At 43.6% G+C, this 14997-nt stretch overlaps 1 protein-coding gene across 1 annotated transcript; it reads right to left on the bottom strand.

Moving 5' to 3' along the window:
- Positions 1–2775: 2775 nt before the first annotated feature.
- LOC311020873 (monocarboxylate transporter 12-B-like) lies at positions 2776–14997 on the bottom strand. The gene is made up of 9 exons (XM_084021126.1): positions 14915–14997; positions 12332–12651; positions 10475–10578; positions 9818–9961; positions 8546–8641; positions 8231–8384; positions 7129–7812; positions 6798–7057; positions 2776–3192 (listed from the first exon to the last, which is right to left on the bottom strand). The coding sequence occupies exons 2-9, from the start codon at positions 12466–12468 to the stop codon at positions 3026–3028; spliced, it is 1746 nt and encodes a 581-aa protein (XP_083877252.1). The 5' UTR covers positions 12469–12651; positions 14915–14997; the 3' UTR covers positions 2776–3025.

Genomic DNA, 14997 nt, shown 5'->3' with positions numbered 1-14997 from the left:
GCCTCACAGCCTCAAACACTCAACCATTCACTGACACCGGAGAAGTCCCTGAGGGTTCAGGGGTCAAGGCTTTAGTTTTCTATCACTGCCGACCCAACAGGGGAACAGGATTAAACTCCTCTAACCCTTTTAAACAGGACTTTGCCTCCTTCTCGGTGTCCTCTTATTGGCTAAATGTCCGTCCACTACTCTACTTCAGTCACATTTCTAACAACAAACACACATAATTCAAAGTTAAAGAGCACACAAAAAGGGATGGAACATTTAATGTTCTTGTCTTGATTTAAATAGAACACACCGAACATAGTCGTTCAGGTAACTCTTGTTTTTTGTTCTATTTTCTAAAACATTATTTTCACATATTAAATACATTCAGTTTATCATTTATACCTGAAGAAAGTCTGGACATTTATGACAACACATTTGTTAAATAAGATAAGTTTGGACATTGCAATTGACATTTCCTGATATGTTTTGTTTCAATATGCCGGTGAGGCACTGTCTCATTAAATACACCTTTCCAGAACAGAAATCTGAACATTGGGTAAACCCAGGTTCAAGTCATTTGTAAATAAAACCATGAGGAAAATGTTTCAGCCCCAAAACATCAGCACATTGTCTCATGTGTTAATATGTGTTGCTGTAAATAATAACATACATTGAACATTAATATATAGGGATGTAAGACAGCAGAGTCCACTGAGGTCCTGACCGATGCAGACTGCTAACTGGCCTGGTGCTGGAAACACCACATTGTAGCTCCACCTGCTGCTGTGTGACTGCTCAACTATCCTGCTTTCTGGTCTACGGCGACGTGGTTGGGATGGATCCATCTCGGCGTGGCTGTGCCTGCTGCCATGGACTACTACTGTTGATACTATTGCTTCTGTTAATACCACCACTACTGTTAATGCTACTACTACCATACTACCAACACCAAATGCAGTTGGAACCCAAGGGCCTGGGCTGCACCAGATTTCTGCCTAAAAGCCTATTAAGGCAGTTTTTTCTGGCCACTGTCGCTGTAACGCTTGCCCCTGGGTGATGTTGGGACTTTGAAAATGTGTTGACTCTTGAAATTTTGAGCGTATTCTAGTCCTGCTCAATGTGTTAAGTGTCCTGAGATGACTTCTGTTGTGATTTGACACTATAAATAAAATTGAATTGAATTGACATCTCAAAGGTGAGGAAAATCATGACACGAATCATACAAAAACATCAAAATGATAGACAACACACATGATGATTAATTATGAGTTCATGGAGAATGAATCATCATCAACTGAAGGGAAAGTGATTGACCTGGTTTATTCTCAGTGTGCTGCCACTGAGATGTGACGGCACCCAGGAACATGTATTTTCTAACATGTTCACGATACAACGAATCACATTTGTCTTCTGATGCAACAGCTTTCTGAAAAAATAGAAAACAGAATCTGATCTGTTAGTACCTATATTAAATCTGTAAGTACAGTAAGTCAATATAACTGGAAAGCTCACCAAAGCGGTGAATGTTACTGTCGACCTGCTTCCATGGAGTACGAATATTCTCTGGTTTTACAAAATAAAAGATCCACATTCCAAAAACAATAAGAATTCAAACATTATTTTTTTTTCACAGTCACAGCATTGTTTCTTTAAAAACAGGCACATCTTGATCTTCCTGAGTGGAGAAAAACGTCTGAGGTGATGCTTTGTTATGTCTGTCTGCAACTTTTAAAATGCTTGTTTTCTGAATGGAGTTTGGCTTGATGGGTGCTAGGCTATGATAACATTAGCTCGTTAGCCTCATAGCATAATTGCCTCTGAAAGTCATATTTTGAGGTTTTCAGAAGAAAATAAATTAATTCATACTGTAATATGAAGAAAAAAAGACAACAACGATTGCACAACCAATAAAAGTGACTTTGGCTAATCTTGCAGAGAATATGCAATGACTTAGGCATTTTTTCTCTTATATACACACATAACCAGGTTGTTTTACTTGCCTTAACATAACCAAGGTCCCACTCAGGTGCTGTGTGAACTCATTTTCACTTAAAATGTTTGAACAGCAGATAGGCAAAAACCTCACTGCTGAGGGAGTCCTCATGCTCCTCCCAGGGCGAACAATATCCACCGTAAATTAGTTTTATAATACATCGTGCTCGATTTTGTCTTTGGACACAGAAGAACGCACTGAAGTCCCATTGTCCACACAGAGTTCATCACTGGGTTCCTGTTTATCCTCAGCTTTTTCAGCTTGAGCCTTTCATTCATGTGAGTAGTAAGGGTATCCTGATCTATATACTGTGGCGCTGACCTATGATCGCCTGAAAGTAAATTTACTGTATAGAAAGTTGAAGTTGAAGAAATATTTTGCCTCAGATACGTGATTTAAAGTTGAAACACAGTTCATACTTCTGATGATTGAATGAAAGTACATTTACTGTAGCCTAGACAGTTGAAGAAATATTTGGTTGCAGAAAAGTGACTCAAAGTTTAAACACAGTTCATATTTCATAATGGACTGAGAGAACATTTGCTGTTTAGAAAGTTGAAGAAATATGAACTCGCTTACCAGATGAATCAGAGAGGAGAGCTGATGCTTCACTTGTGTTTCATCTTTGTATGTCGCATCAAACATGCTGATGTCAAAGACATGACTGAGGCAGACAGTGGTTTTGGAATGTAACAAGCATTCTGATTGGCTGAGGAGGCGATAACGCAGGGTAACTCAGCAGTGTTCGGAGAGAAAAGTGAGCCAGATATCACAATTTGGCCAAAATATGACTTAAGCAATTATACTATGAGGCTAACGAGCTCCATCAACACTTAAAATAACGTCATCTGGACATGAATACAGCAGCGCCCAGACACTCTCTGGTTTCTACACATTCATCTATACACACAGTCCTGTCCCATCTCTGCACAATTAAATAAAGCATTTCTGAGGAGTCTCAGCCTCACACACTGTATGTCTGAAAGCTTTGCTTCGTCTTTGGTGTGTATGGTGCATGTCCAGCACAGTCCTGATTGGCCAAGGTCATATGACGCTCTGCTCGGGACTCAAACCTGCAGCTGGGTTAGACTTGGACCTCCGGCAGCGTCTGACCAACATGGCAGCCGTTAGAACCACAGAGCAGGAGATGAAGGACGCCCCGCTGAGAAAGAAGGTCGCTGCGTAGTTTCCCAACACGTCGACTAACCAACCTGGAGATGCAGACGGAGGAAATCAGTGTCACACTTCAACTAGCTCACTGGGAGTCCAGGATTCAAACCACATTCTTCTCCTCAGCAACACTGTGGACAAATATTGTGTAATGATTTATGTAATGACTAGTGAAATGGACAGGAAGTCAGGTTTACTGTTTTATGGCACACAACGGTAGTATTCTCTGTTTAAACCAGCAGAAGGAATAAAAAAACGGGGTTATCACCACCGGCAACAGTTTGATCCGTTCCAGTAAAGAGAGACGTCGGGGGAGTTTTAGTGCCAGGCATAAAGGAAGGAGATGAGAGGAGGAAGATTTTACTTGTATTTGCATTTTGAGAATAAAGACGAAAGGTTGAGAATAAAGATGAAACTTCAGCATACGCACTAATGGTGGTAGTTTGATTCATTATATTTATATATAACATATAACATTTATTCTTGACATTTGCACTTTATTCTCAACATGCAAATAGAAAACCTCTGATTATATTTTTTGAAGCCTACCAATGATACTGAGGGCCCTAGTTTCGTGGCGCAACCGCAGGGTGGCGCAGGGTGGCGCAGGGTGGCGCAGGGTGGCGGTGGCGTCGCAGATTCAGCTTGGTGCAGTGGAAGTTTCGTGGCAAAAAGCCTCGCCGAGACTGCGCTGAAAGCCCGCCAGCTCCAACCTAGTCCACTCTCGGCATAAGGCGCAAATAAAGTCCATTCATTCAAGGTGAATTACAGCTGGCGGAGTGGAAGTTTGGCTTTGTTTTTGACACGTCACCGAGACCTCACAGGCAGGTTTCCACAGTTCCAGGCACATTTAAATGCAATACATAATCACAACAAACACTATTTAATGCAACTAATTGAATCAACACGTGAATGTATATCTATATAGATTGTCCCGTCACATCTGACGTCAGATCAAAGGCGGATGGCACGCGTAACGGAAACTCAGCCTCTCGGACCAAAACATCTCCCTCTCTCTCTCCTGTTTTTTATAATATGGGCATTGTTATTATTATGATACGCACTCACAGCGCGTGATGCGCGTGGTGGGAGCGGCGACGCTGCTTCTGTCATTAGGCTTGTTCGGGATGGTCTTGGCTTGACTTGACTTGACTTGACTTGACTTATCACGCTGACGAGAGCTGCAGGTGTCTGAGGGGGCGGGCTCTAAAAGAGACTGTAGCCAAACGCCGTCAAGTCGGACAACAAAGTCAACGTGACTATGGTGCTCAAGCGATAGAACACAGCAGCAAAGCAAAGATATATGTTATTTTTTATACATACATATATATACACACACACACACACACACACACACACACACACACACACACACACACACACACACACACACACACACACACATATATACATAAATACATACATACACACACACACGCAAGGCAACATGTGGAAGGCATTTTTTTTCAGTGTATTTGTATTATCAGTCTATGTTTGTATTAACCAGACCTCACATCAGAACTTTAGATCAAGCCATGAGATCAAGCGACCAAAATAAAAAGGCAAATCATTTAACCACAAGGTGGCCGCCGAGTGCGGACCTGAACACACGTCATTGAACTTTTAACCAATGAGAACCATTCCGCTGTAGCGGAGGTGTGGACAAGCCAGTTGCAGCCACGTGGACCGCGCTGTCTTAAAAACTTGTTCCCGCGATGTTTTGGGTCACGTGATATGGTCGCGACCCTGTGACGTCTTTGCAGTCGGCTGCTAAGTCGGACACAATTCTAGCCATCATGCATCGCTTTCAACCCACAATACATCACGTTAGGTAGCGCGCTGCAGGCGGCTACATCAAGTCGAATTCGCCTATTGGGTTGTCAAGTGACGAAACTTGCACTGAACCTCCCCTAACGTATTAAAGGTGAGGAGAGGAGCTCATTTGATTGGTGAAGATCTGAATCTGTGCTGTGTTAAGGTGCGTGTCCACAGGCAGCGGTGTTTCCCCGGGTCCCATTCATCGTCTATGTGAAAAGCTGTGCAATGCATTCTGGTAGCGTCGCGGCGAATGTCGAGAGAAGGCGCGCGAGTTGGCCGCTCCTCATTTGCCTAAAGTTGAAGTCGAATCTACTTTATGCTAATCAGAGGTGCCGGGCTCGACTCGCCGCCTCGGGAACGCTCGCGAACGCTCGCAAAAATTTGTTGTTTAAAGGAGAGCGCCTGTCAATCTTCCTCTCGTGGCAGCCTGCCAAGCGTGCAATACCGGGAAGCGGCGCGTCCACTCGCGTTTAAAATCGCCCCCGCTTCCCAGTATTGCACGATTGGTGGGCTGCCACTAGAGGATGATTGACAGGCGCTCTCCTTCAAACAATCACGCGCACACTTCATGGCTGCACCTGATTGGACGAACGCTTTCACAGCTGTCCTGTCTGCTCCGGAGTTCACGCAGACCAACATGGCGGCTCGTTTGGAAACTTTCTCTTATTCTACGAAAATAGTTCACCGAAAGGTGTTTCTGAAAACATTTTAAGCGAGAAATAAGCTATGCAGTTGCTGAATCTGTCTTTATTTTAGATTGACAACATTCAGTTTAGAAGATTTTCACGAGCGTTCCCGAGGCGGCGAGTCGAGCCCGGCGCCTCTGATTAGCATAAAGTAGATTCGACTTCAACTTTATGCAAATGAGAAGCGGCCAACTCAAGGTGCGTGTCCACACTAGTGGTGTTTCCCCGCGTCCCATTCATTGTCAATGTGAAAAGCTGTGCAATGTATTCTGGTAGCGTCGCGGCGAATGTCGAGAGACGGCGCGCGAGTTGGCCGCTTTTCATTTGCCTAAAGTTGAAGTCGAATCTACTTTATGCTAATCAGAGGCGCCGGGCTCGACTCGCCGCCTCGGGAACGCTCGCGAACGCTCGCGAACGCTCGCAAAAATGTGTTGTTTAAAGGAGAGCGCCTGTCAATCATCCTCTAGTGGCAGCCCACCAAGCGTGCAATACTGGGAAGCGGCGCGTCCACACGCGTTTAAAATCGCCCCTGAGGACACGCACATCCCAGTCCACGCCTCGTCTCCTCCTCGTCTCCCACTCACGCCTTCTTCTCCTCCCTCTTTCCCACTTGCGCGGGTGGGCGAGACGGGAGTTGTGCCTGCGCGAGCCTGCGCGGTGCACGAAACTTGCAAAGTCCAGGCGGACACACCCCGTCGGCGTGGCGCAGGTGCGCTGCGCACTGACTACGCCTAGTCTACAAAACTAGGGCCCTGAGTGTGCAACCTTATTCATTTCGACTTGAACCTGAAAAACCGGGCTCTTTGAGATGATAACTTGACTGAAATGTAACCCGTGGATTCCACCGGGAGCAGCTGCACATGTCTCCACATGCACCCAAAACCTGCTCCTCCTCGTCATATGAACGTTTTACTCTGGAGTTTGTAAAAATTATATTATTTTGTTATTATTATATTTTGTTTTTTAATATTTACTTATTTGTTATACCCTTTGCTGCTGTATTACTTCAAATGTCCCCACCGTTTATCTTATCTTAAATCTGGATCGTTTGAGTCTGGAGTAATATTTCATAACATCCCTTTGTGCCTTCAAAATGTTGACAGCAAGCGGCCTCTCCCCTAAAATGATGAAAGTCCACTTACCTCCTATTGGTGGGCTGATCAGGTAGGGGATGGCGTGCAGGAAGTAGACAACACCCAGAGCGGAGGTCAGGTAGGTGGAGCCCACGATGTCAGAGGTCACCACAGGGATGAGCGCCACATAGGCCCCGTCGAAGTAGCCGTAGAGCAGGGAGAACGGGACGAGGAGGGGGAAGGAGTGGAGGAGGTGGACAAACATGCAGCAGAGGCCCTCCATGCCGATCGCCAGCATGTAGCTCAGCATGCGATAGCTCCTCAGACACCTGGAGGGGAGCAAAGCCATCAGCACTCCACCTATTCACTGGCGCACAAAAACACACCGCAGCCTACCTACTTCCTGTCTGTGATCCATCCGAAGGTGATGTTGCCCACAATGCCGCTGACTCCAAATATGGACATGAGGAAGGCGGCTTGCTGGTGCTCCAGCCCCATGCTGAGGGCGTACGGGACCAGGTAAACTATTGGAGCGCTGCAGCCGTACGCCAGGAACAGGAAGGACAGGGACAGGATCAGGAAGTCGGGCATCACGAGGAAGCCAAACTCTTCCCTGGATTTGAGACACAAACAGTGACCTCTGGACGAGGTCTTTGTGCTCTCTAGAGGCTCTGCAGGAGGGCTAACGGGTTCATCTACCTGATGGGATTCTGTTGCCGAGTCTTCGGTCTTCGCATCCACGTCAGCCGCCCTGTTGTTCAGGTTCATGTGCTCCACTAACGTGCTACCATTTGCCAGTTGATCCGAGAGACTAACCTCCCCGAGCACCGTCTCTGTGAGCTTGTTGCTGAATAGAATGCATTCAGCTATCTTCCGATCCGCTAAGTGTGCATCCTGCGGGCTCGAGCTCGACAGCAGCGCCAAGTTCCCCTCCGCCAGTTTGTTGTTTTCAAGTCCAAAGTTGGTGAGGGCTCCGTTAGCTATGACGAGCCGCTGAGTATCCGTTAGGTGGTTCGGCTCGGTGTCTTTGGACGCTGTTGTCATGCAATCTGTCTCCAGGGTTGCCATGCTGTCCTTCCACATCCTGTAGATGGGAAAGAACAGAGTAGAAGGCAATTTGTATAAAAGGAAATGGAATATATTTTAGTTAATAAAATGTAACTAAACCCACAAACTGAAATCAGACTTTTTCTACGTACACAAGAGGCCTATTTCTCTTGAATTTTGCTAACAAATTAGTTTAAATCTGTGCTAGTGAGCACTTCTCCTTTGCTGAGATAACCCACCCACCTGACACCTGATATGGTGTGGCATATCAAGATGCTGATTAGGCAGCATGATTATTGAACAGGTGTGCCTTAGCCTGGCCACAATAAAAGGGCATTCCAACCCTTTCATGGTCACAAAATGTGATTGAAAAACCGAACTGATGAACTCAGCGATAATGAAACAGTCGCTCCAACGTCTCCGATGAACCAGCACAGCAGCGGGGGAGGACTTACTTGTCCCTTCGTGGTGCCAGCGGCCTCATCAGAGCTCCACAGACACACAGGTTGGACACGAACCCTCCCAGGATGAGCAGAGCTCCTCTCCAGGAGTAGTGCTCTATGAGCAGCTGGACTGCAGGAGCCAGGATGAAGGTCCCGATGCCGCTCCCTGAAGACGAGGTGAAATTGGATTTGATGGGATGAAAATGAAGCAAAGAGGAGCATGGGTAGAGGAACTTAAAAACAAAAGAAAAGTGAAAAAAGTAGCAGAGAGGAGATGGGAAAGTATGACAAGAAAACAAAGCAGCAGGTAAGTAAAGGTGGCACTACCAGACATGGCGATGCCATAGGCGAGAGCTTTCCTCTCGCTGAAGTAGCTCCCAACCATCGCTATGGCTGGTGTGTAGCTGAGAGCAAAGCCGAGACCTGCAGAAGACGGATATGTTGCCAAAACTGAACACAGGTTGGCTGATACACCCGACAATACATCCACATGAAATACACATTACATTCCCTGCAACAGGTACATGCAACCTCCACAGGAACATGAAATATCGTCAACGCATGTTCAGAGCCACGGTAGGAGTGAGACTGACTAATAAGTGCTTTCATTGGGCTGAAAAAGACTAAGAGTTAGGCCTAGCAAATCTTCACCTAGCATTGTGAAAAGTGAAACCCTTACTGAAGTGCCTTAAACGTGCATTCTATGTACTGGCCAACAGGGGGTGACTCATTTGATTGCATAAAGAAGTCTGGTTGTATGGAAGTCTGTGAGAAAATGACCCTAATTCTGACTTTATTTATTATCTCAGTAAAGTTTATGGCCACAATCAGACACATCCTGTCTTAAAACCACACAGAAAATTGGTCCACGCATTTTTTCCATTTAGACGAGATATTGCATTTCCTTATTAGCAGGCTACTCCAATAATCTCTTATTATGAGACTCTTAAAGAGCTTGTAGTATCCTATTACCCCACAGGAACAATGTAAAAGTGTTCCAAATGTAGAATGGGAGGCAGAGCCTTCGGCTATCAGGCTCCTCTCCCGTGGAATCAACTACCAAAGTCAGTCCAGGCGTTAGACACCCTCCTCACATTTAAGATCAAGACTACTTCTTGATAGGGCTGATACATAGGGCTGGCTTTAGTTAAGCTGCTGTTGGCCTAGACTGCTGGGTTCCTTCTCCTCTCTCTCTCCATCTGGATCATTCATGTCCCATTAATGCTCATCAATTACTTGACTTCTTCCCAGGATTATTAAGATTAATTCTGCTGTATTATTATTATCATTATCCACTGCTGCTGTTATCTTTAGTGGTCATCATTTTCTACTATTTTGTCTGCCATTACTGGCCAAAATGCAGAACTTGAGACTTTTAGCATATTGAATCAGTTGAGACATGCAGCTGTGAATTATTTTGGTCTACAGAACTGGTCAGATGTGGTCAGACGCATGCTTCTAAGTCACCATCTGATGTCTCTGTGTCCTCCATCGTTGTGTTCCTCCTGTTTGTAATCATGCTTTGCAAGTTAAACATCTGTTGCATAGAGCATCACAGAGCTGGCTGCATGTATAAAGGAATGTGAGGTGCTTGAGTACCTGTGATGATGCCCAGGGAGACGTAGAGATATTCCAGACTGCAAGCGAAGGAGCTGAGGACCAGACCAGACGAGGACAGCAGACCTCCCAGGATCACTGTCGTTCTGCAGGAGAGACGGTTGGCAAGGAAACCACTGAGTGGAGCTGGAAACACACACATAGTGTGAATTAGTTTACTGACAGCAATTCATATGAGGGGTATAAGTTATAACATCTTTAGAAATGCATCACTTTGCAGTTCATTTGCACAGATCTCTTATTGAAGTGCACTTTTTGTTTGATCAGTTTGATCTGCGTTGTTGGATACATTTACCAAACACTGTAAGTAATAAGAGGAAATGACCCTGTTTTCTGGAGATAATGAATGAATTATCTTGTTATCTTGAAATAACAATATTAAAACAAGTTGTGAATTATGTCCATTTCCATAATAAAAGCATGAAACTGAATTATTTATTAATTAAATTTTTACATATTTACTCATCACCTGTCAAGTTTAGATTTTTCTGTTGAATGAGGATACATTTTGTAAAGTTCAATCTGCATCTGGATCACCGTCAAAATACAAACGTAGAAAGACAAACGCGTAATGCAATTTTTCATTTGTGCTGAGTGTGACCCGGGCCTCCGGGTGCTGGTGTGTGCCGATGGTCTTACCACAGAGCATGGTGGTGGAGTCGATCAGACTGTGGATCCAGGCCGTGGAGGAGTAATCCTTCTCAAAGTGCAGCTGGAACTCCACAAAGAACATGGAGACACATCTGGACACAAACAGAGTCAGAGTCAGTACAGGCAGCGGAAACAAGACGTCATTACAAGAAAATACAGCCTGAGATGAAGCGATAAACTGGAGACACAAGGTTCAGCAAGACTACGAGTTTAAAACATATTAATCATATCTGGGAAGCCATTAAAGGCTGTGAGAAGTTGTGATTTGGCTCTTATTAAATGTCAGCATCATGTCAGAGGAGATAAACCTAGTTGAGTGAGGTGTTTATCAGTTTATGGCTCAGTCATTAATGTCCACACATCTGAAGCTTCTGTCCTCCCGAGAACTTAATAACTCTCACAGGACCTCATTCACCAGCTGTTCTTACGGAGACGCTGACATTCACCAACCTTTTCTTATTTGGAAGAACAGAATCACGTTCAAGAGCACAATTACACACATGTGAGTGCTGACATGTTTTATGTAAAATAATAGCTTTTTGCATTTATTCAATTTTCCCCTTGTATAAAAAGGGATTTAGAATACAATATGCGTTTATAATTAATATAATTTAAACAATTATTATATATATATATATAATAAAAATGTAAGTACAGTGGAAACAGCTTATATTGATCACAGGTTACAGTGATCAACCTACACAAATGCTGTTTCAATAATTTGCTTATAAAAAATAAATTAGTCCACTTACAGTGTTCATTTGGGGTATTTTCATGCATGGCAACATTTGGAAAATATTGATTTATTCTATATTTTATTTTTATATTAAGCAATAATGTCCTACAGTTTATTTCCAGGCCTGTTAAAACAAATAAATGCACTGAATCAACCATCACGCTGTGGCTTAGTAGGCTATTACTGACTACTGTAATTGTAAACATCACAATACCGCTGTCGCTACAGCCTTATTATGACATTATATTGCATTTCATTTAGCTGATGCTTCCATCCAAAGTGACTTCCAATAAGTGCATTCAACCATAAGAGTACAAACCCAGAGGAGCTAGAATGAAGTAAGTGCACAAGCTTCAAACAAGCCAAACTACAGAGTGCATGTAAGTGCAGGATGTAAGTGCAATACATTTTTTAATTAATTCAAATAAATCATCATCTTCTTAGCCAAGGTGCGGTCGAAAGAGATGTGTTTTTATCCTGCAGCGGAAGATGTGAATTAATGTGGATTACATTAAATTCATACAAGTGCTGTTCTGTATTATAGTGTATCTGAATACTACAGTCATTAGAAAAGCACTTCAAGTCAATCAACTTACAGAAGTACAGAGTTACAGAATACAGAAGTTGTCTGCTTCATTATATTATATAATAAATATGCAAATGTATATTAGATGCTAATCTGTATGACAAACAAAGACAAGAGTAACAAGTTATATAACAAATATGTAACTAGTGAAAATCATAAGCTAACAGCTGTAGAAGAAATGTGCCGGCTGTGCAAAATGATGATATGGAAACATCTCAGCGGGATGTCAACGTTTTAGTGGGGAAAGGAAATGCTGCTGTTGAAACGGGTTGAAATCATGTGATCTGAGTGGGAATGCAGGGTTGCCAGGGAATAACATAGAGGTGTTAATGACCAAACACACACTCTCTCACACACATACACACACACACACACACACACACACACACACACACACACACACACACAAACTCACTCGCACACACACTCTCACACACACACACATGCACACACACACACACACACACACACACATGCACACACACACACACACACACACAAACACACATATATACACACTCACCTGGTCACTGCTCGGATGCAGATGGTGGAGAGGAAACAGCCGGCGACTATCATCCAGCCCCAGCCCCCTTCCGGCGGGGTCGTGACCCCCGACACCCTCCGGCCTCCCTCGAGCTTCTCCTCCTTGGTGACTGCCATCGCTCCAGCCAATCACAAGGCAGAGTGACATCAGCGGCCCCGCCCTCCGTTACAAGGGTCGCTGGTGGTCAATGTTGTCTGTTTGTCTCTAAATGTGCAGAGTGTTTTCATTGGCTGGGCTGGCGGTCACTTGTTTGAAGATCTTCCCTCTTTCTGTCTGCTCCTCCTCGTCTTCCTCATTCACTGGGAACACACAGAAACCACAGCAGGCAGGAACCATGAATGTCAGCATCAGTTCCTCTCCTGTCCATCCACATACTCTGTATAAAATGTGTTTTTCTTTTCTTTCAATACAATACAATTGTGAAGTGACATATATATGCTGGATTCATTCTTGATGCTAGTTTCATCCATTGCATCGGCTGCAAAATTGAAAATCATAGAGCTATGAAATATCAGCGACTCACCAAGGTGCTAAAATAAGCAACACTATCTTAAGTTATATTCAAATGCTCTTCCGTTTGATTCAGACATATTGTATATTTTTAACCATATTTTTTTCATAATTGTATTCTCTTTTTCTTCTATTCCATACTTTTACACATTTTTTCCATATTTTTGTGTTTATGTTTTGCACCAATACACCAAAGCAGGCAGATTCAGATTAAGTAGCAGCACCTCAAGCATGGCATTATGTCTTTTAAAACATTTGAAAGTAAACTTCTTTTTGCAAATTGATCGTGAATATGAACATAATTGAGAGAAAAAGTTGCATCAAGTAGTTACGTTAAGACATTTTGGATGAAGCACTTTATGTTGTTGATGCTCCCGAGTTCACAGAGTTCATCAGCCACATTTACAACCTTTATCGTTTGGAGTAATGTGAAGGTCACATATGAGAGCCAGGATGAACTGCTGTGTCACAGTAGAGAAATAAATGAATGTAACAATAACGCTTTCAGAAGATAACTAGAACATATTGTCTTCATTAGTAGAAGAAGAGATGTGTTAGTAGTAACTTTTTTTGTACTTAAATTGATGGAATTAAACTTCATCCACCGAAAATTAAAAAATGTAAAAACTTCAACTGAATTAGGAGAAAGAAGACGAATTTTAGCAGTTCAGAACTGACAAAAGAGAGATGTTTGTGAGTGCTCACATCTTTGCTTTGTTTCTCCTCATTTACTTTGTAACCTTCAACCCCGCCCCCTTATTTCCAAGAAAGCCAATACTCTCACTTCCCACAAAACAGCAAAGATACTTCTTTTCTCCCCCACAGCCATGTCCATGTCTGACCATGTCTGTTCCCGCCTTCATAGTGGAGCCCTACTGTTTGTCTCCTACTGGTGTCACCACACCATAAACAGGACGCATACGTATGCATGATCCGGACCATGGTTCACAAAAACAAACGTGGTCAAACACCAGATCACAAGTCGGGGGGGGGGGGGGGGGGGGGGTCAGCTGGTTCAGTGTGTCTGAGGTTGAAATGCTCGCTGTTAACTGGTCCCGGCGGTTAGCATGGATAATTGCGCCCCGAGGTGACGATCCACTCTCTCTGGCTTCAGCCATTTAACGCGTTTCCATTTGAAAAGCTCAGGCCTTCACACCAGCTGGGCCCATTTTGCATTTTGGCTCCTCGGTTTGACAGAAACTCAGTCGGACTGGAAGAACCTGGAGGAACAAGCTGTGTGTGTGTGTGAATGTGTGTGTGTGTGTGTGAGATAAGAACTCAGTTACATCAGCAAACTTTCAATCAGGAAATAAAACAATAAAAGAAAGTGATTTAGGTGCATCGAGAGAGAGTCGTATCTGTCCTGCTTTCCTGCTGACGTCCAAAGGTTTCTGTGCAGCTTCTTTGCTCGTCATCTGGACAAGCAGACTGTAAAGTTTGCGTGTGTGTGTGTGTGTGTGTGTGTGTGTGTGAGAGAGAGAGAGAGAGAGAGAGGGAGAGAGAGAGAGAGAGAGAGAGAGAGAGAGAGAGAGAGAGAGGGAGAGTGTGTGTCGATTGTAAACATGTGTAGGTCCTCCCCAGGGAATTCACCTCCTGCTGCAAAGTAAACTGCCACCCTGCTATGCAAAAAAATGTTTTGCATTCAGTTAAATCAATGAAATTGAAGTTTGTGACCAACAAACACCTTTTACAAAGCAAATACTCAACATGTATCCTGTTTGTGCATGTTGACTGCAGTTAAAGTCTGGAAAGTTAATTGTGAAATAAAGCATTTACAATGAATGTTTTATAATCTGCGCATGTATGTTGTATTTCAACACATCAGTATGTTTTTTGCAGCATGGATGGGGTTTTAAAATATTGAAATATGTCGTATAAAATGCCAAAGTATATCTACAATAGTGAGTACACTGTAATCTGTAATGTAAAACGTGATGAAGGAATAACCAGAAAACTACAAAAAAAAAAAAAAGGCTCGATAAAGAGATGAAGGCAGAGAGGAGAGTGGAGAGAAAGCGAGATGAAATGAGAAAAAGAGAAGCGTTGACTTACATCAGCTTCCAGTCGGCTCCTCCGAGTCACCGCGTCATGGCAGCACAAATAAAGTCCTCCTGCTGCTCCTCAGCTGCTCCTCG

Source organism: Eutrigla gurnardus (genome assembly GCF_963514095.1).
Source record: "Eutrigla gurnardus genome assembly, chromosome: 11".
In the NCBI taxonomy this organism is placed as follows: Eukaryota; Metazoa; Chordata; class Actinopteri; order Perciformes; family Triglidae; genus Eutrigla; species Eutrigla gurnardus.
Note: the sequence above shows the minus strand (reverse complement) of the source record. Positions and strands in the feature narration are given on the sequence as shown.

Coding starts and splice junctions, on each gene's coding strand:
- LOC311020873 (XM_084021126.1), bottom strand. CDS start 12,468: ATGGCAGTCACCAAGGAGGAGAAGCTCGAGGGAGGCCGGAGGGTGTCG. Junction 10,579..12,331: donor TGCATCCGAGCAGTGACCAG/GTGAGTGTGTAT, acceptor GTTTGTGTCCAG/ATGTGTCTCCATGTTCTTTG. Junction 7,813..8,230: donor CTGGCACCACGAAGGGACAA/GTAAGTCCTCCC, acceptor TCCCATCTACAG/GATGTGGAAGGACAGCATGG.